This window comes from Poecilia formosa, unplaced genomic scaffold, assembly GCF_000485575.1.
Source record: "Poecilia formosa unplaced genomic scaffold, Poecilia_formosa-5.1.2 Scaffold35, whole genome shotgun sequence".
NCBI lineage: Eukaryota > Metazoa > Chordata > Actinopteri > Cyprinodontiformes > Poeciliidae > Poecilia > Poecilia formosa.
This window is the reverse complement of record NW_006799974.1, coordinates 1,675,050-1,699,455: the sequence shown is the minus strand read 5'-3', so window position 1 is coordinate 1,699,455 and position 24,406 is coordinate 1,675,050. Positions and strand designations below refer to the sequence as shown.

Sequence of the window (24,406 nt, the reverse complement as noted above, 5' to 3'; positions counted from 1 at the left end):
TCCAACCCAGGGTGAGACCATGAAACAGTCAAAGAAATTGCTAAAATATCCCAAAAAACAACCATGTCCAGCAGCAGGACTAATTTAAAATGTTAGATGTTATAGTCCATGAGTATGGATTGTTTATAACAATTTCTAGGAGAAACTCTTTCCAGATCATTTAGATCTTCACAGCTGGATGAACCACCCCTTCTGGATTTGTTTTCTGTATGTGGATCAGATGCTGAGTCATGTTGCACACGGCCATGTTTGGAAAAGCAAACACAACACACCAGCTTTCTAACACGGTGGACACGACCTCCGGCTGTAGGACATGGGCACCTTGTAGTCACTGAGATAATCATGAACTCCTCTGTATGCCAAAGTAATTTTTACATGTGACAATCTCAGGTCAAATTGGGTGAATGATCCAAGACACGGCAGCAAATCTTCAACAGAACGGCTTAAACAGAAAGCAACCAAGCTGCTGCAATGGTCCAGTCAAAGTCCAGAGGTGGTGGAACCTTAAGTGATCTCTGCATGAGCAAATGTGCACAAATCTTAATGAACTGGAGCAATTTCATAAAGAAGTCTGGGACAAAACTCCTTGTTAAAACAAGGGAGCATTCATAATCCCTGTTTAAAGGGAATCTTACACAGCTAGTGATTCTTTAAAAACTCTACAGCAAGTGGAAATTAAATGTCTCATGATTCAAAGCAACATATTGACTTTAAGCTTTAAGCCTCTGTTGTTCAAAACTTGCTTGACTAATTTTGACTGGATTTGATTCATTTACATTTGGATTGAATTTGGTTTCAATAACTGAAATAGATCGACTTTAAATGATCTCTACATAATGAGGTTTGATTTTGAATTTGTTTATAGTACAATTTGCATTTGAGCTTGATTTCTTAAAGTTATCTGCAAAGTGAATTTGCATTTTTTAAAGTAATGAATCTTACTCTCACTCGTCTTTCAAGAATCAGTTGAGCAGCACTGATCACAGCTAAATTTCTGCTTTTCTTTATAAATTTACCAGTTTTTCTCAGACAGACATTAATATTATTTTTGAAAAAACTAGCCATGTGTTGAAAAATTGGAACAAGCAGCTGACAAGTTAAATTTATTTTGAGCTCAAACTGTTGTACTCGATAAGTGAAACACAAAGACATCCACCAGGTTACCTCATCCTTTCACAGATTGTATGATTCATCATTAAAATCTGGTCTATCAATAAGGTTTTCTCTTTATAAGATCGTAACACATCATTGAATATAAGACTGGAGCGATGTTACCTGGTAGTGGGTGTTGGCTGGAACTGTTCCTTTAACCTGTGGGCAGACATAAAAAGGAGAGCAGTGGGGTCAGTGAACAGCAGGTACGCCATGAATCTCCAGACAGATGGCTGGTTTTATTACCTGCACTCGCACTGGCTGTGCTCTACGAAGGGCAGCTCGATGAGCTCGTGTTTCATGAAGGACGTTCTCATCAGCTGCACACAGAGCCGAGAAGAAAAATGATTTCACACTTATCATCTAACCAAAACACAGGGAGGTGTGTGTGTGTGTGTGTGTGTGTGTGTGTACCTCCATGGTGAGGGTGTGTGTTAGCAAAGGCACACACTCCAAGGCCTCATCGGCGCAGCAGCCACCACATCGCTTCACAGACACACAGGACGGGACGAAGAGGTGGTGGATCTCCCCCGGCAACTCCCGCCAAACCTCCACCAGAGTGTCGCGAGGCTCGCAGCCGCTGCGGGAATACACCTCCAACCACCGTCGCACTGACAGACAGACAGACAGACAGACAGACACATGGACATGTTCCCAGTTATGATTTCACACCTTCAACTCCCTGCATGGAGATTCTCTGACGGATATTTTTGGGCGTACCTTCCCGACCTTCCCTGGTTCTGGGGGAGTCTGCCGGCCGCCAGTGAGCGAGCTGGAGAGACAGTAAAGATGGTGAACGTAAAACTCAAATGCTTGCTTTAGCTAAGTTGTATTTAAAGTTGAGCTCAAACTTCGTGCTCTTCTATGAAACCATAGTTTGGTATTAAATTCAAGTTCTTTAGAGATAAACTGAATGAAATCCCTCTGCAAACCTCTGCATCTGGTGGAGGATTCGCAATGTCTTAGCAACATTTTGCAGGAGTTTTAGGGTAGAAAGCAAAGCATTAACTTACTTATGAAAGTGCTGATAATATTTTAAAAACCCCTCATTATTTAATATCCTGAAACACAGAAAACACAATATAGCCCTGAGACTAAATAAAATGTATAAATGTGTTAAACAGCTCACATTTTACTCCTTAAACACATAAAAGACAAAACTACATTAAAGAAAAAAACATAAAACAATAAATTAAACACAAAAATACAAAATAATTAAACTTAAAATTTTATTCTGAAAGTCTATGTTGCATATTAAATACTAAGATTGGACTCAAGGAGGAAGCCGGAGTACCTGGAGACAACCCGCAGATGCAGAGGGAGAACATGCAAACTGCGTGCAAACTGCGTGCAAACTGCGTGCAAACTGCGTGCAAACTGCATGCAAACTGCATGCAGAACGACCCCAGGCTGGGATTCAAACCCAGAATCTTCTAATGTCAAGGTGACAATGCTACCAATGTTCCCACTGTGTAGTTTGAAATGCATAAAAGATCAGATAAAAAGTTAAATGAGTTACTTTTTTTTATCAATTAAATTCAGGTTTTTAGTTAATTATGCCATCATTTTGGAGCCTCAGTGTTTTTCTTTCTGTATCAGATTTAAAACCACGGCATGTCATTTGATGTTACTAATCCACTAATCCATATTTATTTCTGGAGTAAAGCATTAAATAGCTGCAGTCATCCTGGTTTTATTGTCTCCAGTCTCCGCTTTGACATTGTTGCGAAACCTGGCTGGAGCAGATCCAAAGATCAAAGTGTCTCTTGTTAATGAACACCACAATATTTCACACCTGGGATCAGAACATGACAAGCTCAATAAAGCCTGGTTCATAGATAAGAGGAACAAATAATAATAATAAAAAAGACCTGGAAACCTCTGAACTTTGATAGAGGGTAACAGCAGGTGCAACAGCTAATTTAAACATCAAGGTGCATTTTTGGCAGCACATTATACAACACACTTTCTGCACAGATGAGGTCTGCTGGTTTATTTGAAGTGAAAATGGCTGTGCACATGATCAAATTTCTGCTCCGTGATGTTGTAGAAGAGCAGGCTGCTCCATATTTGAACCTGTTGCACCTGCTACCTTTGCCCTCAAGCCCACAGATGGATAAAAAAAAAACTTCTACAAAGGTGCACAGAGGAAATGTCAATAGGTGAATTATGCAAGATAAATTCAATTTGTCTTACTGTGACAGATAATGCATGTTATATATTATTTTGCTGTGTCAAATAGTGTTTTAATTTCCCACAGATGTTTAAACAACTTAAAGATGCACACGTCCTTTCTGCATACTTTTGATCTCACTCAACACTTTTATTGCCAAGGGTGAAAATAAAATACTATTGAACCAAAACGGACCCAATTCCTTCTGACATAGATGCATGTTGTTGCAAGTTATGAAGGATTTGGTTGGTTGATCTATTTCTTATTGAAATAAATGTAGTCTTAATTTAAAAAGATGACTTGAAAATAACAGAAAACAGAACCAAAATCAGTAAGTTGTTGAAGTTCACAACTTACTGATGCATCATCATGCTGGCAGAAATAGTGTTTTTGTTATGCTGATAACCTACTGAGCAATGCTTTTTTGGTATTACCAAAGGAATAAAATAACTTCAGATACTAAGCCCAGCTAAAAAAAAAAAACATTGTTACTTAATGAAGTTTCTACCAGAGTGAAATGAACCAGAAGTATTGAAGTGGCACCCATAACCAAAGCCGATAAGATTTGTTTATTCATTTTAAGTCCACAATTCAGTTATCCTGAATTTTACATCCTTTGTTGCACATTTGAAGCCAAATCAAATTAAAGGCACAAGAAAAGACAAAAGAAGAAAATATTTCTCCCGAGTTGCATTATAGTGCATTAAAAATGTTTTCAGATGTTTTTCCTAAGAGCAGAGTGATTTCTGTTAATTTTCTTGAATTATGTTCTGCATTGTTAATGATATTCTGTTTGTCCACCATGTGAATGATGAGCTTGATGAATGAACAGTTTGTCTACTGAGGGCTTCACTGATTGGTGACCTTTTATAACATGATGTGACAGACTTGTTACCAATTAATCTAATTAGTTGTGAGTTGTTCTCTTAGCTCCAGCCTTGTTGGCAGGACACATCCTGGCACAGTTCTTGTCTTTTCCTTTAAACAAATCACAGCTTACTTTACTTTCAAATATGTTGTTGACATCAAATTTAAGAATATGCTTCCATTGTTTAAGTTCGAATTCGTCGTGTCTCGTTACGGATCTTGTTTGAAGGCAACATTGAGTCCAAAACACATTTATAAAGGTCACATGTTGTTTTTATACACAGTGCACATGTTTTTGTTATTCAATTGTTGTCTATGTTTAACTGTACTTTTTAAATTACACTTGGGTTATATTAACCATTTTCTCTGCGCTCCAATGAAAACAAAGAACATTATAAATTTTATATTGTATCATTGTATTGCATGGAGCTGCACTAATCAATAGTGACCAGAACTGACCAGTTTTCATCTCAACAGTGAGCAATTATTTGGACAGTGAAAAATCCTTCAGTTTCTGCAGGCTAGTAAACACATCATAAATAAACAACCAATCTGCTCTTTGCAAGCTGTAGAAAAAAAACATCTATTTTATTTTGTTGAGCTTTTAACCTTCTTTAAAATCTGCTGAAAAACTTCCAGCCAAACTGAGGGCAGCCTAGGAAATACACAGAGAGAAAATACACTTATAATGCTAATCATTTTTCATTGTTTTAATTGTACTATTTCATAAAATAATAAAATGTGATCTCGCTCTAAAGCTGCATCAAAGCAACTATTCAAAAACCCACAGATACAAATCCTCAGCTCCTTGTGTGAATAATTAATGTTGGTTCACAGCAGGATGGCTGCTTAAATTACTTTGTACAGAAAATGAATGAATGATTTATGAAAAATCATAGGTCTAACAGTAAATCTTTTTTTTTTTTTTTTGAACAAATATTTCCAGTGACACAACTGATGTTTATTTTATACGAAGGTATTTTAGATAGAATAAAAATAAATAATTTTGTCTTAAATGAAGCAGGTTTGTGTATTTGTTTGGGGGGAGATTGTTAAAATATTATGAAGCAATAATTTTTCTTATAAAAGGAGATATACCATGTATACTGTATTTCCACAGATATCTTTATCTAATGACCTGGATAATATCATCTTTATTAGACTGCTGATAAAAAAAGAAAACATCTTAGAGCAAATGTTTTATAACTCTCCTCTTTTGTGATTTGGCTGATTTATTTTAATTTTTCATGATGTCACAAAATGAAGCAGCATGTTTGAGGTGCTGACTTAAAATACATCCACAGATTTGTCTCTGTTTAACTCAGGTGTAGTGAATTAACCAATCAGAAGCTTGCAAAACTGTGACATCATCATCAGGGTTTTGTTTAAAAGGGCAGTATGATGCATTTCCCAGGCACATAGTGCCTTTTCATAGCACAATCAAGTAACTATGTTAATTTAAGTTGTCATAAAATGCAATGTATATCTAATATAAATTAAAATAAAGTTTACTTTGTAATTTAATGAGTTGAACTGGACCTATGTTGCTTTAAAACCTCCCGCTCTTTCTGAAGCTCCACTTTCAGGAAGTCATTATAACATAACTCCTCTATAAAACTGTTAAAGTTTTTACCAGCGTTTCACTGAGAAATAGCTCATATAATGAGGACCATCCAGAAAACCACCCAGGTGTTTTTCACAGCTGACTGGTTGCCACTGGAGATTAAATGATTTCTCAAACATGAATGAAAGAATCAAGGTAGCACTAAATGTATGTTTTTGATTAGGAAATAACATTATAATATGATATAAAGCTCAAAGAAGCCAATATTACGCGACACTGGCCCTTTAAAGACAAAATAACTCTAGTGTATTTCTCTTTGATTTTTCTGGTATTTAACAACAGTTAATGTTTAGTCTAATCTAAAGTCCAGACAGAGAAATAAAATGACTGACCTGGAAAAAAATGTGAGTGATCCATTTATTCTACTATCACAGCATGTTATAACATTTCACACGTTTTGGTTTTTTATTATTATTATTATTTTTTTAAGAGTGTTATAGCTAGCAGTGTTATCTGAGTGTTAAAGTGATACCCAATATATTTACTTTCACTAGTGAAGCATTACAGCTTTCACATATTAAACTTTATTAGAAATTTAGCTTTGGGTATATTTCAAATGTAATGGACAGGAAGATGGAAAAGAAAGGAGAAAAGAAAGGGAGAACTATGGGAAAAGGTTTAAAGAAAAATAAGTTTTCAACATTTCACATGTTTTCCTTGTACTGATTTCTTCAAATTCTGAGTTTAAATGATCTGCAATATTCTGCAAGGCAATATAATTGATGCTCTAAAGTTAGCACTGTGGTATTTTTACAACTATAAACAACCTAAATACATTGTCTTCCTGTGAAAGCAGAAAGAGTGAAAACAGACTTTACAGCTCAGAGTTAGTCTGTGTGTGCATGAAGACCAAGGCCACTTGTGAGGGAATGTAGACTTTGTCCAGTTGCCCCCTCCCTCAAAGCGCTCCACCCCCTGTCAACGCTCTCTCACACACATGTTTGACTCTTATTGATTCAACAACAGTTAAGTTAAGCTGCAACTGAGGCCATTTTGTGGCCGGTCTGAGCTAAACTATGTTTCTTCTCTATCTTTGAGACAAAGTCTCAGATTAACTCCTTTCGGCAGCCATATCTGCCTTTCTCTCTTATACACACGCTCACACACACACCCATTAAATATGAGTGCCAGCCCCGAGCCATCTGCACTGGCAGCGCTATCTGTCAACAGTCTAACCAGTCTAACTCTCAGCCACTCCCTGGGCCCACTGTACAGATGGGGCTGTGTGCATGTTGAAAGGAGGAGACGCGACACCAGCGAGGCTCATTGCCACGACAGAAGAAGGATGACCCCCTTTTACAAATAAGCTGTCGGGGAGGCAGACGGCACAAAAGCAGAACGTCTCGGGGTGTGAAGGTGAAGAGGCTTTCTGGTGTTTCATGTAGTGTCTGGGATGATGAATGACTATAAGCTGCAGCATCATAGCGGCAGGGTGCTGCTTCAGAGCACTGCCTGTCCCCGATTCCAGCCTCCTGACGTTAAAGCAGGACGTGCAAATTTGTCCTGCAGAAAAGGCCCATAAATCACACCAAGGACCATGTTAGTGCAGTCAATATGTGTTTATTATGAGCTGTAATTTTCTGTCTAAATTACAGATGTAAAAAAAGACAACAATAGCACTTTTATGTGTAATGTGTGCTAAATTTAAAAACAGATTAACAAATAAAATAACTTAATCTTTTCTTGTTTCTGTAAGTATTTTTTAATGAAGTGTTTAAATTGATATCTTACTGTTGACAGACTTCTTTTTTAAAAAACTTTTATAGGACACACTGAAGCTTCTACTTGCTGTTTTTCAGACCATGAGAGGGTTTTGGTGGCATTCTGGCAAAGTTCATCGACAACTTCCAGAGCCAGACACAGACTTAGCTGCTCACTGTGTTCCTATGAAACACTAAACAGATAGTGCAATCTTTCCATCTATCGCTCAAATGAAAACACGAAGACAAAACATACATTTGGATTTGATGTGAAGCTTGTTTTTTTTATTGTAATGCTTAACAATTACTTATAGGTGTGAAAGGGTTTTTGTTTTTGCGCTGCAATGTTTAAAAAGGTAAAACATCCCATTTTTCACATTTTATGAAGAAGGATCAAACAACAAGACCAACAAGTGCCAGAGAGGAGATTTTCCATAACCTGGCAACTTATTAACTGTCCTTATGAATGGTTCAAACCTGATCCAGCAAGAACTGGAAGGTTGAAGTCTTTACAGCAACATAGTGTCACAAGTTAGTACACCAATTGCAGTCAGATGCCACTAAATCATTAAACATTCTTGGTAAACAAATAGCATTATGAAGATCAAGAAGCACAGCAGATGGGTGACAGATGAGGTTGTGGAGAAGTTTAAAGCAGGATTGGGTTATGGAGTAAAACTTTGAACAACTCAATCCATAATCTGAAAAGAATATATCAGGAATATGTAGTATCTGTGGATGTAATATCACAAAGGCTGATGTGAAGTTACAAAACTGTTAAAATAATACATCCAAGAGAGTTCAAACATTGCATGGCACCAAGAAATTCAGCCTGCATCTCATTGTTGTTGATATCCACATGTCACACATATCACACTGCCCCAGATCCTCAAGGTGACAGAGTGTTGGAAGCGTTGATGTAAAAGAAAAGATTATTTTATTCTAGGTGATATAATGGTGTTATGTTTTTTTCAAACTATTTCACAATCGCATGACTTTATGTTTGGTCTGCCCTGGAGAATGGCAGACTTAGTAAGATGATAGTAAGTAAGATGATAGTTAGATGCTTAGTTTTAAAATATTAACTCTGTGTTTTATTGATTTTTATTACTGTTTTTATTTTTATTGGATGTAACTGTGAAGCTCTTTGGTCAGCTGATATAGTTGCTCCAGTTCTTGTGGGCCGACATCCTGCCAGTTTTAGATGTGTTTCTGCTCCAACACAGCTGATTCGAATGGTCCAACTACTTCCTCAGAGTGTCATTAAGCTCTGCAGAGGTCCGTTAATTAACTATCATTTGAGTCAGGTGTGTTGAAGAACTAAAGAACTAAAACATGCAGGACACTGGCCTTGAGAACACCACTGTCTTAAAAAATCAGAGGCACAAATGAGTGGTTTAAATCAGGGCTTTTTTTTATGTGTTCAAATGGTCCAGTCAAAGTCCAGACCTAACTGAGAATCTGTGCCAACACTTTGTTATTCAGTCTGGATGAGTTGGAAATTATTTTACAAAGAACAAGGAAAGTATTTTAGTCTCTCTAAAAGACCTGCAGGTGTAATTCTTTTTTTTTTTTTTTAAATGTTTTAGGCCGCATTTTAAAGATTTTTATTTCTAAAATATTTAACCCCTTTTATAGTAATATGCATCAAACCAACACACCATCAGACGTCTTATTTACACCCCTAATGCCGATTGATGCATTTTGAACACATACTAATTATATTTAAGACCATGTTGTCGCCGTCTAGTGGCCAGAGTAATGAGAAATTCTGCCTATCTTCGCACATTTCTTTGCTAAATAACTAAATTGACACACATAGCTTGTGCTTTATACAAATTAATAGCCCCACTTAATTTAAAGCCTGATAGCAAAAACACAACTAATTTATATATATATATATATATATATATATATATATATATATATATATATATATATATGTAAATATGTTATGCACTACTTCCTGTTAGTCTCATAAAATCCTAATAAAATGTATTGATGTCGGCCAAGTTCAAGAGCTTTGAGCACCTTGTTAAGACTGACGTATGATGAGACTCGCATAGCTTCTCTGTGCATACTTGACTGCTGATTAACTGCCCTACAACATCCTGAAGGTCTGTGTTTGCCAGTCACATGACCTGAGGTGACAGGTGTCATTGACCTAGGGGATAACTTCCACAAAAGCAACAAAGAAAACCTTATTAGCCCCGCAAAATGAGGCTTCGTGTATAATTATCACCCCGCACATGTACTACCCCCCAGGGGTCAGATGAAACATATGAAACATACCTTGGCATGGAAGGTCGGTATTCTGGTGAGCAGCAGGAGCTGAAACATTCCTAAAATAACTTGAAGCATAATCCCCATCGTGCAGGAGTCAAAAGGCGCACCTTAAAAAGTATTTTTGGTCCAATCCAAAATAAAGAAGAAGAAGAAGAAGAAAGAAAAAGATAGGGAAGGCGGCTTGTGTTGGTTTTCTTCGCCGGTTACAGACGCAGATGTCCCGCTTTCATTCTCCAGTCTCCCTTCCTTGAAAGCGCTCCCATGGTGGCATCATCAATGCTGGAATATCAACTTTGCTTTCTTGCATTTGGGCTTAAATTAGAGCAGAAACATACCCGGGATCAGTTTCCAGCCTAAAGTAAGTTCAGCACAGACGGAGTGTGCCTCTCTCTGTGTGTTTTTAACGTATAACCTTGGGAGCACAGCAGCAGATTCGGGCCTTTGTCTTGAAAAATGAATGAACTTTAAATTAAAGCCCGTTTCATTAATCAGTCCCGTTTGGCTCTGATCCCTTGAAGCCAGTGATGATGTGGGGGGTTCCAGCCGGCGTGGCGTGACGGAAGGATTATACAGATTCCCGCTGAAACGTGGAGCGGTCAGAAAATCGTGGCGTGTCTATAAGGAACACACACACACAAAAAAAAACTGCATCATCCAGGAATAGGACGTTTTATCCGGTGAAGATCCGCCGTGCTGAGGAACAGCGCTGCATAGTCCTCTCCTCTGACTCAGTCACGCTTTCACTACACTGTCGCTCCAAATTAAAATGTGACGTCTCCTCTCCAGGCGCATCTCTCCGCTGTCTTCTTTCTTTTAAATTACCTCCTTATAAATAACCCCTGTAATCCCGAACCTTCTCTGACGTGGAAGTGCATCTGCGGCTGAGGCAGCGCAGCAGCAGCAGGGCAGTCCGCACACACAGAGACACAGACGGAGCCAGAAAGAGCCGCGGAAAGGTGCAGCGCTCTACATTTGTTATTGTGATCGCTTTCCTCGCTTCCTTTGCCCTTGAGACGCACGCAGCGTAACCATTGCGCCGCCAACTTTCTTCCGAACGGGACAGGCGCACTGGATACAGGTGCAGCGTCTCTATTGGTCCCAGAGTGAGGGATCAGGGGGCCTCCGGGGGGCCCCCCACTATGCAAGGAGGGGAGCGTGGCCGTGCTTGCCTCTGAAGACACGGGGGGTCATGCCTCTGGAGGATTCCTTTAAAATTCAGTTAGCCTGAGGGGCTATAAACCAGCACATGTTGAGCCTCATATGGTCAGATTTAGGGGAATCGTAAATTAAGAAAGCTGAAAAACGAACTCAGAAATATATACTCTGATAATTGTAGTTTATCATCAGCTTTTTTGACTAAATAAAATATCATAAATTAAAATACTGACTTTTTTGAATATTTTTCTTCCAATCAGCACAAGTTCAAGATCACGTAGGGAACCTAGGATGGTTTTTTAGGGGTGACACACTTTCAGCTAAACCCACAAAAACATATCACTTTAAATTGACCACGTCATGATACAAACATTGATTCACTTTAGTGAAGTAGGAAATAAGATGGTTTGTTTCTCTGATTTCCACTTCCATTTGTTGTGCTCTTTTTTTTAAGTTTTGTATTCTTTTTAAATGCTATATTCACACATAGGAATACACAAAATAACAGCATTAACATGCATAGTATCGGTCTAATAAGTAAAATATGTAATTTCTCTCTTGTTGCTGTTTGTGTGTGAGGGGGTTGGTCATGTCGGGTCTGTTTGGGGATGTGACGCAGCGCAGGACTGTGGGATGTTTACCTGAAGAGAGAAGCGATGTTAGTGGTGTGGTTATTCTCTCATTGCATCGAAAGGGAATGGGAATGTGAATTAGTAAATGTCTGGTTTCGGGCATAGTTGTAATAATAATGTTCATACTGCCCAAAAGTTCTGCATTGGTGCATCCTTTTCCATAAAAATCTGAATTTAAAAGCACAATGGGACAGTCACATCACAACAATAGGTTTACCAGTGTTTCTTGGATACATTGATATGGCTGAACTTATAACTTAAAGAATAAAATATAAGTTTGATTAATCACAATATTAATCTTGGTCCATTTTCTAAATATTGTAGTAGATTAAAGTTATAACTTAGCTTTTTCAAAAGTTGGCCCATTCCTCCTTAAGTTTTAACTGTAGAATAATCAAATAAGCCTGTTTGAGGGTTAATGGTGGATTTTAAAAGGAGGTCCACAGCCCCCCTTCACCCTGCATTAATTGTTAGAATTATTTGTTTCTCATTTATGTATTTTCTTATGGATTAATCTGAGTTGTTAGCTACAATTTGTTATAAAGTAGCTGTGTGATGACATTTAAGGCTCTACTACTAATTGGTCTCTTTTGTGTCCTATTAATGTAGTCACTATGAATATGTTGCTAAGATGCAATTATGATTGTAGAATCACTCATTTTAATAAGAAAAATGTTTTACTTTTGTAAGCATTAATGTGATTCTGGCTTGATAGAAAATGTAACTTGTTTTAAATTAGATTTAAGAGACTTTTGACAATTCTTGTTACTAGAAAACATTAAATGAGGCCACTTGTTAACTTTGATGGGGTTTTTTTAATAAAAAGAAATACTGTTTTTTAGTTGCCATTTTACTTTCTATTGTCTGTCAAACAAAAAATGGCTGGACTATTATTCTGGGGTTTAACTGGCAGTTTTCTCTGCATCTCATTAAACTAAACATGAAAGTCAATTAAAACTTTATTCATAGCTGCAGCAGCTCCTTTCCCATGAGCCTTGTCTTTCAGTCCTACATCAGAGTTTGTGTGTGTGTGTGTGTGTGTGTGTGTGTAGGCAAACTGACACCAGAATCTCAGTCATTATGGTATGTTTGGGTTATGCCGGCGCACTCACACGCCACATGAGGGTGAGGGTGTCTGCGAGCGATGCGGGGACGCATTGCGTTATCTCCCGCTGATGTCTGAGGGCGGGGGCCGCTGGTGAGAAGCGGTCTGACAGGGAAAACGGTCGTTTGTTCCCTCAGAGCTTAAAACTGGTGCATCTGCCCTTTAAAAAAGGGAAACCCTGTTTCTGATTCATGGAGTCGCACATAAAGACAAGTTTCAGCTGATTATTTTCACTCCAGAACTTTTTTTTTTCGCTTACTGCTGACGCGGTGGCAAAATCGTTTGGATTTCTGAAGCAGCGCACATTAATCATTGTCCAATAGCTTCTGTGCTGTTGCTCATTAAAAGGCAAATGTTTAAAGCCTCTTGTTATCTCTGCCAAGCAGAGGAAATTAATTTCACAGTAGAGGATATCAGTAAAAAGATCATCTGAAAAATATGACTTTTTTTTAACAAAGCGGCATCTTTTTCAACAAAGCAGACAAGAAGAAAATACTGATGAGAAATAAATTGATGTTTTAATTGTTCCTCTCTGGCGTCCCTGTAGGGAAAATACATAAGGCCTTCATCCAAAGACAGATAAACACAAAACTATCTTTCTAATTCCAAAATAAAATCAGAGAGGCAGAATGGTCAATTTTGGCTCTGGATTTCACATTACAATCACTTATTTGCTGTTTTTTGTTGCTTATTTCCATAAAATACACACTTTTGCAGTGTCATTATTAAAACTGACTATAAGTAAAAAGATATAACATTGGTCGTTTATCATGTCTGTTTAAAAAAACAAGCATGAGTTATGGGTAAAAATGCAGAGCATCCCTGCAGATGAGTCAAATATAAAACAGCCGAGAACTCAGGTTGCGGTTAACCTGAAAAACGTTCCCCTCTCTACGCTCTGTCCAAAACGTGACAAGTCATCCTTAAGGATGTCGATGAACCAATCAGCTTCTTTTAGAAACCTCCTGGTGTTCATGAGATCCTCTATAATTCTGATCAGCCATCAGAGATCAGGCTGAAAACAATAATTAAAAAAAAGAAAAATCATTCCTATTTTATTGTGCGAACACTAAAGAGGTCTGTGAAGAAAAGTGCAAGCTCACATCTCAAATAATTCATAAACCATAAATAGTTCAGCAGAGTATCCCGGTGATGTCAAGTGCCTTGAAAAACTGACTTGTTCACATTTTGTCACATTACAACCAGACTTCAATGGATTTACAGGCCAACAACTTTACAGTACAGGGAGGGGGGTGGAAATCCTCAAATAAAAAGCTGAAAAGTGTGGAGTGCATTTGTTTTCTTCCCTTTCATCCATCCACTTAAACTAACAGACCAGGAAAGGAGAACATTAATCAGATAAGCAGCATAGATCTCTGGAGGAGCTGCAGAGATCCACATCTCAGGTGGGATAATCTGTCAACAGGACAACTATCATGCACTCCACAAATCTGAGATTAATGGAAGAGTGACAAGAAAAAAGTCATTGAGAGATAGACACAAGTAGTCCTGTTTGAAGTAACAGCAAACCTATAGAAGAAGAAAGTTGTCTAACAAAACTAGACCAAAGTTAAACGTTCTGGCCTTTACACAAAACACAACATGTGGACGAAAGCCAAGACTGTGTCTCTCCTGGTAACAAACCATCTTCACAGAGAAACAAGGCTGTGGCAGCATCATGCTGTGGAGATGGTTTTCCTCAGTCAACACTGAAGGAAAACCTGTTGGAGGCTGCAGAACGCTGCAGGCCGGTGGTGGAGGTTCACCTTCTAGCCAAAGTGCAGCCAGAGCTACACTGAAAAGGTTTAGATTAAATTCATGTGTTAGAATGGCCTAGTGAAAGTTGAGACCTAATTCCAATGCAATACAAAAGAAAGAGGAACATTGATTTTAAGTCTCTTCGTGTGCACAGCTACAACAGACCCAACATCGACAAATATCTGCGGTAAAGTTAAAAGCTTCAATAAAATTCAGAGTTTTCCTTCCCCTTCACGTGTTAATCAATCATAACATGGAATCTCAGTAAAAAACACTGAATTTTGTGTTTGTAACGTGAAAAATGGGTAAAAATTGAAGGGGGTTTGAGTAGATTTGCAAGGCACTGTGTACCTGAGCGTGTTGTATCAGCAACACATATGTGGCCAAAGGAAAGTATCCCACATCCCCATCCTGACCCGCTAAGCCAGGATCTCATCCGAGTTCAAGCAGAAAGCTGGAAAAATAACCTCTACCAGTCGCAAAACTAAAGCGAGTTCCTCCACGTTTTCATTCTGCAGGAGACCGCAGGAGGAGATGCTCCTACTTCTCCGGTCCGCCCTTACTCATTTTCACTTTCTCCTGAAAGTCAGCGTGCTTCTGCCGCAGGATTTCTGTCTGCTTCTTGAAACCGTTGACCCTGGAAGAGAGCAGACCGGAGAGTCAGCCTCCAGCGCCAGACACTCAGCGCTCGGAAGGCGGTGCGCTCACCTGGCTCTCTCTTTGGCTTCGTTGTAGATTTCTGTGATGGCTCTGTCTTTCTCGTCCATGAAGCTATTGTGAACTTCTTCCAGTTTCCTGAAAAAGTTGGAGAAACAACTGCTCGCTGTTTGCTTGACCTGAGACCCCCCCCCCTGAGTTTATGAGTTTGTTCAGCTGTTATAACAGCTGCTCAAATTCACAAAGAAGTGAATCTCAGCAAACAAAAGAGGCACAGAGTCATTGTGTGGAAACAAATACGAGGAAATGAGTGGCGAGGTTGTGCCAGAGCACATGGCACAGAGGCATGCAGGAAAACACCACACTTAACCGTGCAATAAAAAAAAAAAAAAGGTTTTCTGATGGTTTTTTAATAGAGAGGCCTGAATATTTCAGCATGAGGTATGGAGATAGCTACCTAAAGAAGACCGCATGCGCTCCAAGGCTGAGTCCCATCGTGATGAGACAGTAAATCACCAGCCTGAAGTTCCTCTTCCTCTTCTGCTCCCTCTCCTCTGCAGTCGCCTCCGGAGACTGGGCATGACGAAACTGCTCCCAGTAGCGAATGTTATCGTTAGTAGTGGTGCTGGGAGAAGGAGAGAAGAGAAATACACTGGTAATGATCAGAAGTGACACTAAGAGACCGAAAAGAGGCGATCGGAGGGGAGCAGCTGAGCTGAAATGCACATAAATCTCAACAACTTTCCGTTTTCTCTCCCGACAAAAAGAACATCAGATATTTTAATCACCTGTGAGGTTGATGATTTTTGTTTTTCTCTTTTTTTAAATGTTAGAGCGTGAAAAGATGCTTTTCTGCTGGCTTTAAAGCACTGCATTTGTGCCAAAATCACAGCCGTGGCTTTTTAGGTCAGGCGTACTTTCTATATTAGCTCACAGAACTCGAGGGAGCCTACGAGAACTAATTACATCAAGTTTCAGTTCATCCAGTTTTGATTTTAATTTTCAGAGAAACTTTGTTTAGCCACGTACCTCTCTTACCTACCAGTCATTCAGGTCATAACAAGCCGTTTAATCTGAAGTCATGACCTCAAAGGATATAAGATATATACAAGCATGCAATAATAACTGCAGTTATTGGGTCCGCTGGTAAACATGCATTAAGAGGCTTATGATAAAGTCAACTTATGATGCAGTTTTCTGGTATAGGCCACCAGATTTTTATTTTAAAAAATATTGTTATGTTTTTAAAGTTCAGAGAGTTCACGGTGCTTTGCAATCTGACAAAACTCGTAGAGCGTTTTGCAGCAAAACAGCCCCTCGGCATCACAGATCCTGAACTGTGATTAACAGTGAATATGAACTGGTTTTGTTGAACATTAAACCCACCTGGAGAATTTGTTGCTAACTCCTAACCTAAACAAACCATGCGATTCCAGTTAAAGACCCTGTGGCATTTAGTGAACTCCACCTTTATGTTTGTGATGGTAGGAAAGAGGAGAAGTTTTATTGCTGGCACATACTGCAAATAGGATCTAAAAGGTACCATGAACAGTTGGAGACCAGAAGATGCCACTCTTTGCTGTATTTTTCTAAAGTGCAACAAATTTGTCTTTTAAATAGGAGCTCCAATATGGCTAAAGTCCAGCTGTCTCCTCTTTGTCCCCATGACACAAAAACATTTTTTAAATACGCCAAATTTAGAAAATGCTAATGTTCTTTATCGCAACGCTCTGATGTGCGTTGGAGATGTTTACCAACACACATCTGCCTAACTCTAATGGCAGGCTCTCTTGTCTTTCCTGGTTTGAGTAGTAAATACAAAGAATGGGCCTCAGTGGTGCGTTTTATTTTTTCAATTAGAGAAACGGAGAATCACAAATTATTAATTAGAAAGTCCTAAAAACGCAGTTCAAATAAAAAAATTAAGGTATAAGCAACATAAAAAATGCTTGTTAGATTCATTTTAAAGGGACTTTGCCTGAAACTGTGTGAAACTTTATAAATATACTGAGAATAAAAGGTTTGGTTTTTCTAAAGGTTTTCTAGGTGAGATACAGCTACTGCAACAAAAGGTTGGATAATTGTTTAGGCTTTTAAACATCTTCACAAGTCAAATGCTGCAGCAGAGCACCGACCAGTACAGTGTGAGGCCTTACCTTCTGTATACTGTGTGACCAGATGTTGATCTAAAGGCCTGCCCCCCCTGGTATGGATGCTGGAGCTTAAGGTCATATTCCTTCCTGCTCAGCTCTTTGCTCAGCACTCTGTAGGCTTCGTTCAGCTCCACAAACTGGCTGTGCAGCTGCGGGTTTGACGGGTTGCTGTCTGGGTGCAGCTGTGGGACGAGCGAGCCAGAGTCAATGATGTGAGATACTCTGCTTGAGGGAGGCTTTCCACTGGCATGCTTATATATTCAAATGTGCAACATTAAATTCCAACTGAGATTAATTTTACTTCTGGAGAGAGATGCCTCAATCCTAAATTATAGCAGACTCATGCCATAAAACCAAATATTTATCTTGGTCACTCAAACTTCTCCATGAAAACAGACAGGAAGCTCCATGTGAAAACAGTTAGCGAGCTTAGCTTATCTTAAAAAACGCTGCCCCCTTGTGGCTGGTTAAGTGCAGAGTTTTATTAGTGAAGTACCTTCTTTGATTTGTCAAAAAAAGCATTCTTTATTTCGTCCACAGAGGCATCCGATTTGACGCCCAACAGGTCATAGTAGCTTGCAGCTTTTCTGTGGGGATAAATATAGTATCTCAAAAACAAGCTGGTAATTAAGTCTGAACAGATCACATAGAACACACACACTCAACACACACACACACACACACACACACACACACACACACACACACACACACACCCACAGAGTAGATACACTTGCCTTTGTGCAGAGCTGAGAGACAGCATCCGCAGTCCACTCTTGTAGTACCAAATACAACTCTGACATAGTCGCAGCTGAGCTTCCAGCTGCATGACGAAAAATATTCAACTTTTTTCCTGTAACAAGGACAGACATAAAACCCAGCAGCGATTTAAAGTTTGCTTATTTCTTGTTTAATGAAGAGATAAATCATTAAATGCACAAGGCACCTGTTATGACCTGGATCAAAGGCCACAACAACAATGGTTCTTCGTGTTTTGGTGCATTAATAGATGAAAATCTTTCTTTGTGGCTAATATGATAAAGAGAAAAACTCAAGAAACCCCATGATTCCACAGCTTGCAGGAGCAGCAATAATTCTTAATAGTTGTTTTCAGTAACATTGTCCATTTCTCACATTGTTTTAGAGGAAGATTCAGTCTTTTAAGGTTTGTAGAAAATAGTTTCTACACATTTCTCTCAAGGTTCTACACCAGCTCTCGAATCAAGAAGAGGTCTGGATTTTGAGTGGGCATTTGCAACAACTTGATTCCCTTCTTGTTCAGCCATTCTGCTGCACATAACTTTGCAAAACTATGTTGTGCAGCCATGTTGTTTTCAGTGAGACGAGACATTTACATGCCAAATAAAACATTATAATTTACGTTTTTTGCACAGTTTGGCGTTAGAATCAATTTGGTTGGATGTCCATTCCAGGAAAGATAGGTATAGGTCATAAATACTTTACACTTTAGAATAATTGTCATCGCTGCAGAATGATGGATGTTTGATAGTTCTGAAACATTCTTATCATCCTTTCCAGATTGAATGGTGAAAACATTGCTGATGCCTTTACACCCAGATGTTGTGAAAACACACACCTGTATGATTCCAACCAGCAATTTACCTCACTAATTTCCAGTGTTTACCTTTCACTGTGTTTCCATTGAAGCTGTCAAGGTGGGCAGCTGTAACAGATCTGTCAGCAGATGACTGCAAACAACAACACACACAAAGGGTTGAGCACAATCACAAAACAGCTACTGATATCCACAACTTGTCAGCCTAGCCACTGTATTAGCAAGCGATTTCTGGAGTAATTAAACTGGTGTTCCCCCCCCAAAAAAAAATTATAAGAAATTATTCCAGCTGTCAATCAAAACACAAACTGAGTTGACAGGAAGAACACTTAGTTCTGCTGCTAATGCTACCCCCGGTTTAGCATTAAATGTCTACCAACTCTGCTATTATATGGTAACAGCATCAATCGTTATTTCTATTACTCTGTTAAATGTGAAATATAACTATTAATCAATATATAAGTAGAAGTTAAAAAGAGAAAAGGTGACATACCAGATGAGATCACTTTCGTAACGCTCCAGTTTTCCGATACATCAAGCTACCAGCATAACGGAAACCGAAAATGAAGCTTAATTTCAAAATAAAGCAGACAGTTTACGAGCGAGCAAAGTTTACACTGTAAATAGAATAAAAAGTAGAACAAAAAATATTTGTCGTCACTACCACAATTTTTTTTGTCACAAAAATATAATAGCATATATTTTTTCATAGTCAATATTGTTTATTGGTCTAAAATAATAAGTCTGGCATTAGTATTAAATGCCTAAAATGTTTCTCTGTGATTCTGAGAAGTATGACAACATAGTTCTTCTCTTTTTAAAGGAGAAAATAAATGCTTTTAGAAACATCAAAGAGGAACACAATTTTAGATAACCTACCACAATGGTTAATGTTTGTACTATTTTTTAACATTTTGTATGTTTACTTTGAAAATTACACACAAAAAAGTATCTAGGCAACTTGACGGAAAATAGAGCAAAAGCATGCCCCTAACTTTTCCACGATGGGAAACCCTGCTATTACCTTAAGTGGACACATACATTTGATTTTGATCATAACATTATAGTGACATGCATTCAGTTGTCATAAATAAGCGATCTGTCTGAGCAAAAACATACATTTTTAATCATTTCATTCCACAATCAACTGTAATTTTACAGTTTGACCACGCGGTGGTGGTAATGAGTATATTTCTGACATCTGACGTAGATTTGGGGGAAAGAGGAAGAAACGACTAGTGTTGTGAAAGGTAGTTCAGTCTGGAGAAAGGAAGCAGGAACAAAACTGCCAAGCAGGTGAAACATATTATTAAAATAACTCTTAGGGTAAACTAGTTAATGTTTTGCATGCTAAATTTGTTAAATAACATTATTTGCCAATACTTCATTTCATTGTTACTGTGTTGTTTGTGTTTTTGGTGCTGCTGAGGATGATTATTCATTTATTCATTTGCTTAAATCCAGTGAAAGTGATCTAAAACTCTAAATGACATTTTAAACCTTCTATATCAGGTAATCGTCAGCGTCAGATCGTTGTTTTGTTAAGTTTTATTGGTTTAAAATATTAAAGAAGACGAATCTAACATTAAACCACACCTTGCACCTCTGCAGGTTAAAGAGCAACATGAAGTGTATTTGTGGAAGGGGTCCCTGATTATACAGTCATCACCTAAAGCTGTTAGCAAACAACTACATTATCTTAACATTTTCAGACTAATTTGTTATATACGTTAACCGAGCCGTACAGTTTTAAATGCTTTTAATTGAAACTGTAAACGTTCGCAATGTTAATACTTTTCGCTATATCCTCAGCAAGAATGTCTGCATCTAAAAAATACTTTAAAGCACAGCGATATGCTGGTAATAATTGCTAATGCAAGAGTGCAGTGATTCAAGATACAGTGACACAACTGTTGATATCACACGGAAAGGACTGAGTCAGGAAAAACAGATACATGGACAAAAGTTAAGATTCTTAAGTTATATGAACAGCAAATAAGTAGCACTCATCCAGAATTATTAGATGTTTTAAGACTTATAATCAGAATCGGAAAAATTTGTTGAACAGCAAAAGTCTGCTCCACACAACCTCCCATTCTCTTTGATGACCAAAACAAAACCAAATCATGCACATTTGGACTCTGTTCAGTGGAAAAAGCCACTAATTAGTTTCTATTTCTAACGCTAACTCGTTTTTATCTCTTGAAGATGCAATATTGAATATTGAACTAAACATAGATATTACGTTCATGCAGGTTTATAATCTCTGATTTGTTTGACCTTTGTGTTTCTGTTTGCTTACGATGAGTGAACCAACTCGGATGTTATTTTCCCTGACGTCTTTAAAATTATTTACACGTGATTTTTTTTTCTTTAGGTTTAATCTCACCAGTTACCAGGATACAAAACGTCATTGTCTTCATATGATGATCACGACCAGTTAAAGGGGCAGGTTGAGCTCAGAGAGAGTAGTGGACTCCAGTGATCATCCACAGTAAACATGATGGACCCTGAAGTGTCTCTTCTGCTGGACTGTGCACCCTGGAGCGGGCTGCGGGAGCACCAAGTACAGGTGGAGCTTTCAGACAGGTACTCAGATCTTTACTGATTTTCTTATATTTTTTTTTTAATGGGTCCTGGTCAGATGTTTTTAGACCAATGATATTTTTTTTATTTAAATTATTTTTTTTTATATAAAAGTAGTATTGTTTTTAAAGTAAAAGTACTTTAATTAAATTCAAAAACACTTTATTGGTCCCAAAAGGAAATTAAATGTTGCAACACCTATTATGAGAAGTATATACATAAAAATATTTTGTCTCCTAGATAAAAGTATTTTTTTTTTTGCATTTTTTCATCCAATCTTAAGCTTATTTTTCTCCATAAAGGGAGATTTAATATTTTTTATATGATTTATATAAATGTTTTTTTTTTTGTTTTTTTCATTCCAAAGTGTCTTAAAAGTATCTTTTCAGCTCTAGGAGTAGAATTTTTTTTTCATGAAACGTATTGTTTCAAAGTCTTATTTCATTTAAAGTATGTTTTGGTAAAATCTATGATTATATAAAAACAATTTGTGTTTTCATATAGGATTAGTTTTTCTTAATTTTTTAGCAAAAGTTAGACATTTTTTTTATTAAACTTAAAAGCCATCCCATATCAAGGTTTTATCTATAAAAGCTAATTTTTTGATAAGGAATTTACTATGATTGTTTTTTTGTTTTTGTTTTTTGTTCAACCTTTATTTAAGCAAGAAATCACCATTAAAATTAAGACACTCTTTTACAAAGGAGGCCTGGCAAAATTTTGTTAGTTTAGCTTTTTTTTTAAATAAAAAAAAAAACAGCAGCACATGAACCAGTGTTGATACATAAAATAAAACTTTAACTTGGTTGGATCTTTAGACCTTTTCTTCCCCGAAGCCTGTTACTACGACAAAGTTTGCTCCATATTTTATAAATGAACCTATGAAAACCAAAAGCCTCTGATAACTTTAAAGAACTGTTGAATAACTCTTTGAGAGATGAAACTAAACTCTGGATTATTCTTCCGTCAGATTCAACAGGCAGACAGATCCTCTTCTTGAGCAGCACATAAACCAGGTTTGGACCGAACGGCTTTCCAAGGAGCCGTGGCTTTTTAACGGAGCCAAATTCAGGCTACATTCCTTCTGCTTGGCCTCTCCAGAGAACCTCGGCTGCTTTCAGTCTGACTGTGGAGAGCAGCAGGCCGGTGACGCAGCTCACCGGCCTGGGGACTTTATTAACGGCTGTACACTTCAGACAGAAGACGGTGAAGGAGTCAGTCAGAAGATATCACAGCCAAAACATCGCCCTGGTTCCGTCCTCACACTGAGGCTGGGCCTCACCTGCTACAAGGACTACCTGGGAACAAACTGGTCTGGTGAAGTGGCAGAGCTCCGCCGCCGTGGGCAGGAGGAGTTTGGCAACCCTCTGGCCCTGCTCGCGCAGCCCCTGGGCGTCGGCGCCGTGTTGTGCACATGTGATGGTCAGGTGGTGTTCATCAGGAGGAGCCAGAAGGTGGCCGAGGCGGGGGGGCTGCTGGACATTCCCGGCGGCCACCCGGAGCCAAAGGTGACGAGTAACGATGTTTAATTTAAACCCTCGGTCTGTGGTTGGTCTTCATGCGTTTGCTGCCATCTTCAGGCGGTTTGTGAGCGTCTGGGCGAGGCGGCGGGTGAAGAGCAGATCAGTCTGGTCATGATGCAGCAGAGGCCGGACGCCGTCGTCTCGGAGCTGTTCTCCTCTATCTGCGCTGAGATCAGGGACGAGGTCACTGTTGCTTCATGTTTAAAATAAGAACGCTTCAATTTTAAATCAGTTCTTAACGTGACAGTGGCTCTTCATTGTCCTTTTCTCAGTTCAGTTCAAATGTAGTTTATTGATCCAGAAGGGAGATCAGATTGAGACAATATTTCTTGTTCTGTCTGAAGGTAAATATTCCTTTGAGCAGCCTCGGCGCTCCTGTCCTGATGGGCATCGCTCTCAACCACACCAGCGCTGGACGCCCGAGCTCAGAGTTTTACATCAGGTATTATTATCCTTTCTTTATCCAGGTAAAAAAAATATATTAAAATCTTATAGCTACAATCAAATCATAATCAAAACAGAGCAGGTTTAAGAGGAGGCGTTTTCTGTGACGTGAGATATCACCTGACGTCTGAAACATTTGGTAACTTTAAGTCAGTTCTGTCTCTGCGTCCTCAGCTGCTCTCTGTCTTCTCATGAAGTCAGAGCGTTGTACTGGAAAGGAGGAGCAGAGGCCAGCGAGTCCACAGACGTCGTCTTCCTCAGCACAACGGTCAGTTCAGCTCTGAAGTCGGAGGCATGATTTCCTGCTTCAGCATCAGGGCAGGTTACAGACGTCGTTTCTGTCGTGTTTTGTGTCGCAGGAGGTGATGCAGCTGAACAGAAGCAACCCTCTGTGGTCGGAGATGTGTCCCTCCGCTAAAGGAGCCATGCTGCTTTATCAGGTGGTGAAACCAGGATAGCCAAGACAAACAAAACCGGGAGGAAAGATGAGCACAAAGTTTACCAGTTAAATTTATTCACCTCAAGCACTCTGAGACCAGCAGTGGTGTCACAACTCTGTTCTTTGTAAAATAAGACGGTTAAAATATTTTCAATAAAAATCTTTTACAAAGTTTGAAAAACATCTCATCATTTCATCTTTGAAAAACAACCCTGGCTATCTTTGATTGTACAAAACAGCGTGCAACATTTATCGCACTGCACCGTGCAAAAGTTTTAAGCCATCCCTCCGTTCTTTCGACTTTGCCTCCAATGAGCCATGTTTTCTCGTAACCTTTTAAGGTGGTCTGGATCACGTTTTCTTTGGACTCTGGCTGCTTTTTGACGCTGTCCCTCTAGCTGACCATGATAAGCTAGAAGTTGAACTGGGAAAAATGGAGGGTTTGTTTTCTGCCACTGTGTCCGTCAGCTTACCACCATCAACATGTGAATGTACTATGAAGCACATCAGGGTCCCTTGGACTCGATAAAGCGCTATACAAGTACGGGCCACTTAAAATGTTCCACATACATTTAA

At 38.7% G+C, this 24,406-nt stretch overlaps 3 protein-coding genes across 5 annotated transcripts in view; 1 reads left to right on the top strand and 2 right to left on the bottom strand.

Moving 5' to 3' along the window:
- vegfba (vascular endothelial growth factor Ba) overlaps positions 1-12,380 on the bottom strand; it is a 24,802-nt gene extending 12,422 nt beyond the window's left edge. The window contains exons 1-5 of the mRNA XM_007550303.2: positions 9,809-12,380; positions 1,873-1,924; positions 1,567-1,763; positions 1,399-1,472; positions 1,276-1,311 (exon numbers count right to left, since the gene is read on the bottom strand). Of these exons, the coding sequence (XP_007550365.1) occupies positions 1,276-1,311; positions 1,399-1,472; positions 1,567-1,763; positions 1,873-1,924; positions 9,809-9,886 (437 nt within the window). The 5' untranslated portion in view covers positions 9,887-12,380. The remainder of the gene's footprint in view (positions 1-1,275; positions 1,312-1,398; positions 1,473-1,566; positions 1,764-1,872; positions 1,925-9,808) is intronic.
- An 810-nt stretch (positions 12,381-13,190) lies between these two features.
- Positions 13,191-19,419, bottom strand: dnajc4 (DnaJ (Hsp40) homolog, subfamily C, member 4). Of its 2 annotated transcripts, none has more exons than XM_016670594.1 (8): positions 19,332-19,419; positions 18,906-18,971; positions 18,000-18,112; positions 17,759-17,849; positions 17,266-17,444; positions 15,567-15,734; positions 15,161-15,247; positions 13,191-15,089 (listed from the first exon to the last, which is right to left on the bottom strand). In XM_016670594.1, exons 3-8 carry the CDS (start codon positions 18,089-18,091, stop codon positions 14,993-14,995), a joined length of 714 nt encoding a protein of 237 aa, XP_016526080.1. In that variant the 5' UTR covers positions 18,092-18,112; positions 18,906-18,971; positions 19,332-19,419; the 3' UTR covers positions 13,191-14,992. The 2 variants fall into 2 exon arrangements, with proteins under 2 accessions (XP_016526080.1, XP_007550364.1); XM_007550302.2 differs by having other exon boundaries at positions 18,000-18,115; positions 18,908-18,971.
- A 561-nt stretch (positions 19,420-19,980) lies between these two features.
- Positions 19,981-24,270, top strand: nudt22 (nudix (nucleoside diphosphate linked moiety X)-type motif 22). 2 transcript variants are annotated; one of them, XM_007550299.2, is made up of 7 exons: positions 19,981-20,134; positions 21,216-21,427; positions 22,395-22,932; positions 23,005-23,130; positions 23,292-23,389; positions 23,566-23,659; positions 23,751-24,270. In XM_007550299.2, exons 2-7 carry the CDS (start codon positions 21,339-21,341, stop codon positions 23,847-23,849), a joined length of 1,044 nt encoding a protein of 347 aa, XP_007550361.1. In that variant the 5' UTR covers positions 19,981-20,134; positions 21,216-21,338; the 3' UTR covers positions 23,850-24,270. The 2 variants fall into 2 exon arrangements, with proteins under 2 accessions (XP_007550361.1, XP_016526092.1); XM_016670606.1 differs by having other exon boundaries at positions 19,981-20,164.
- Positions 24,271-24,406: the final 136 nt, after the last annotated feature.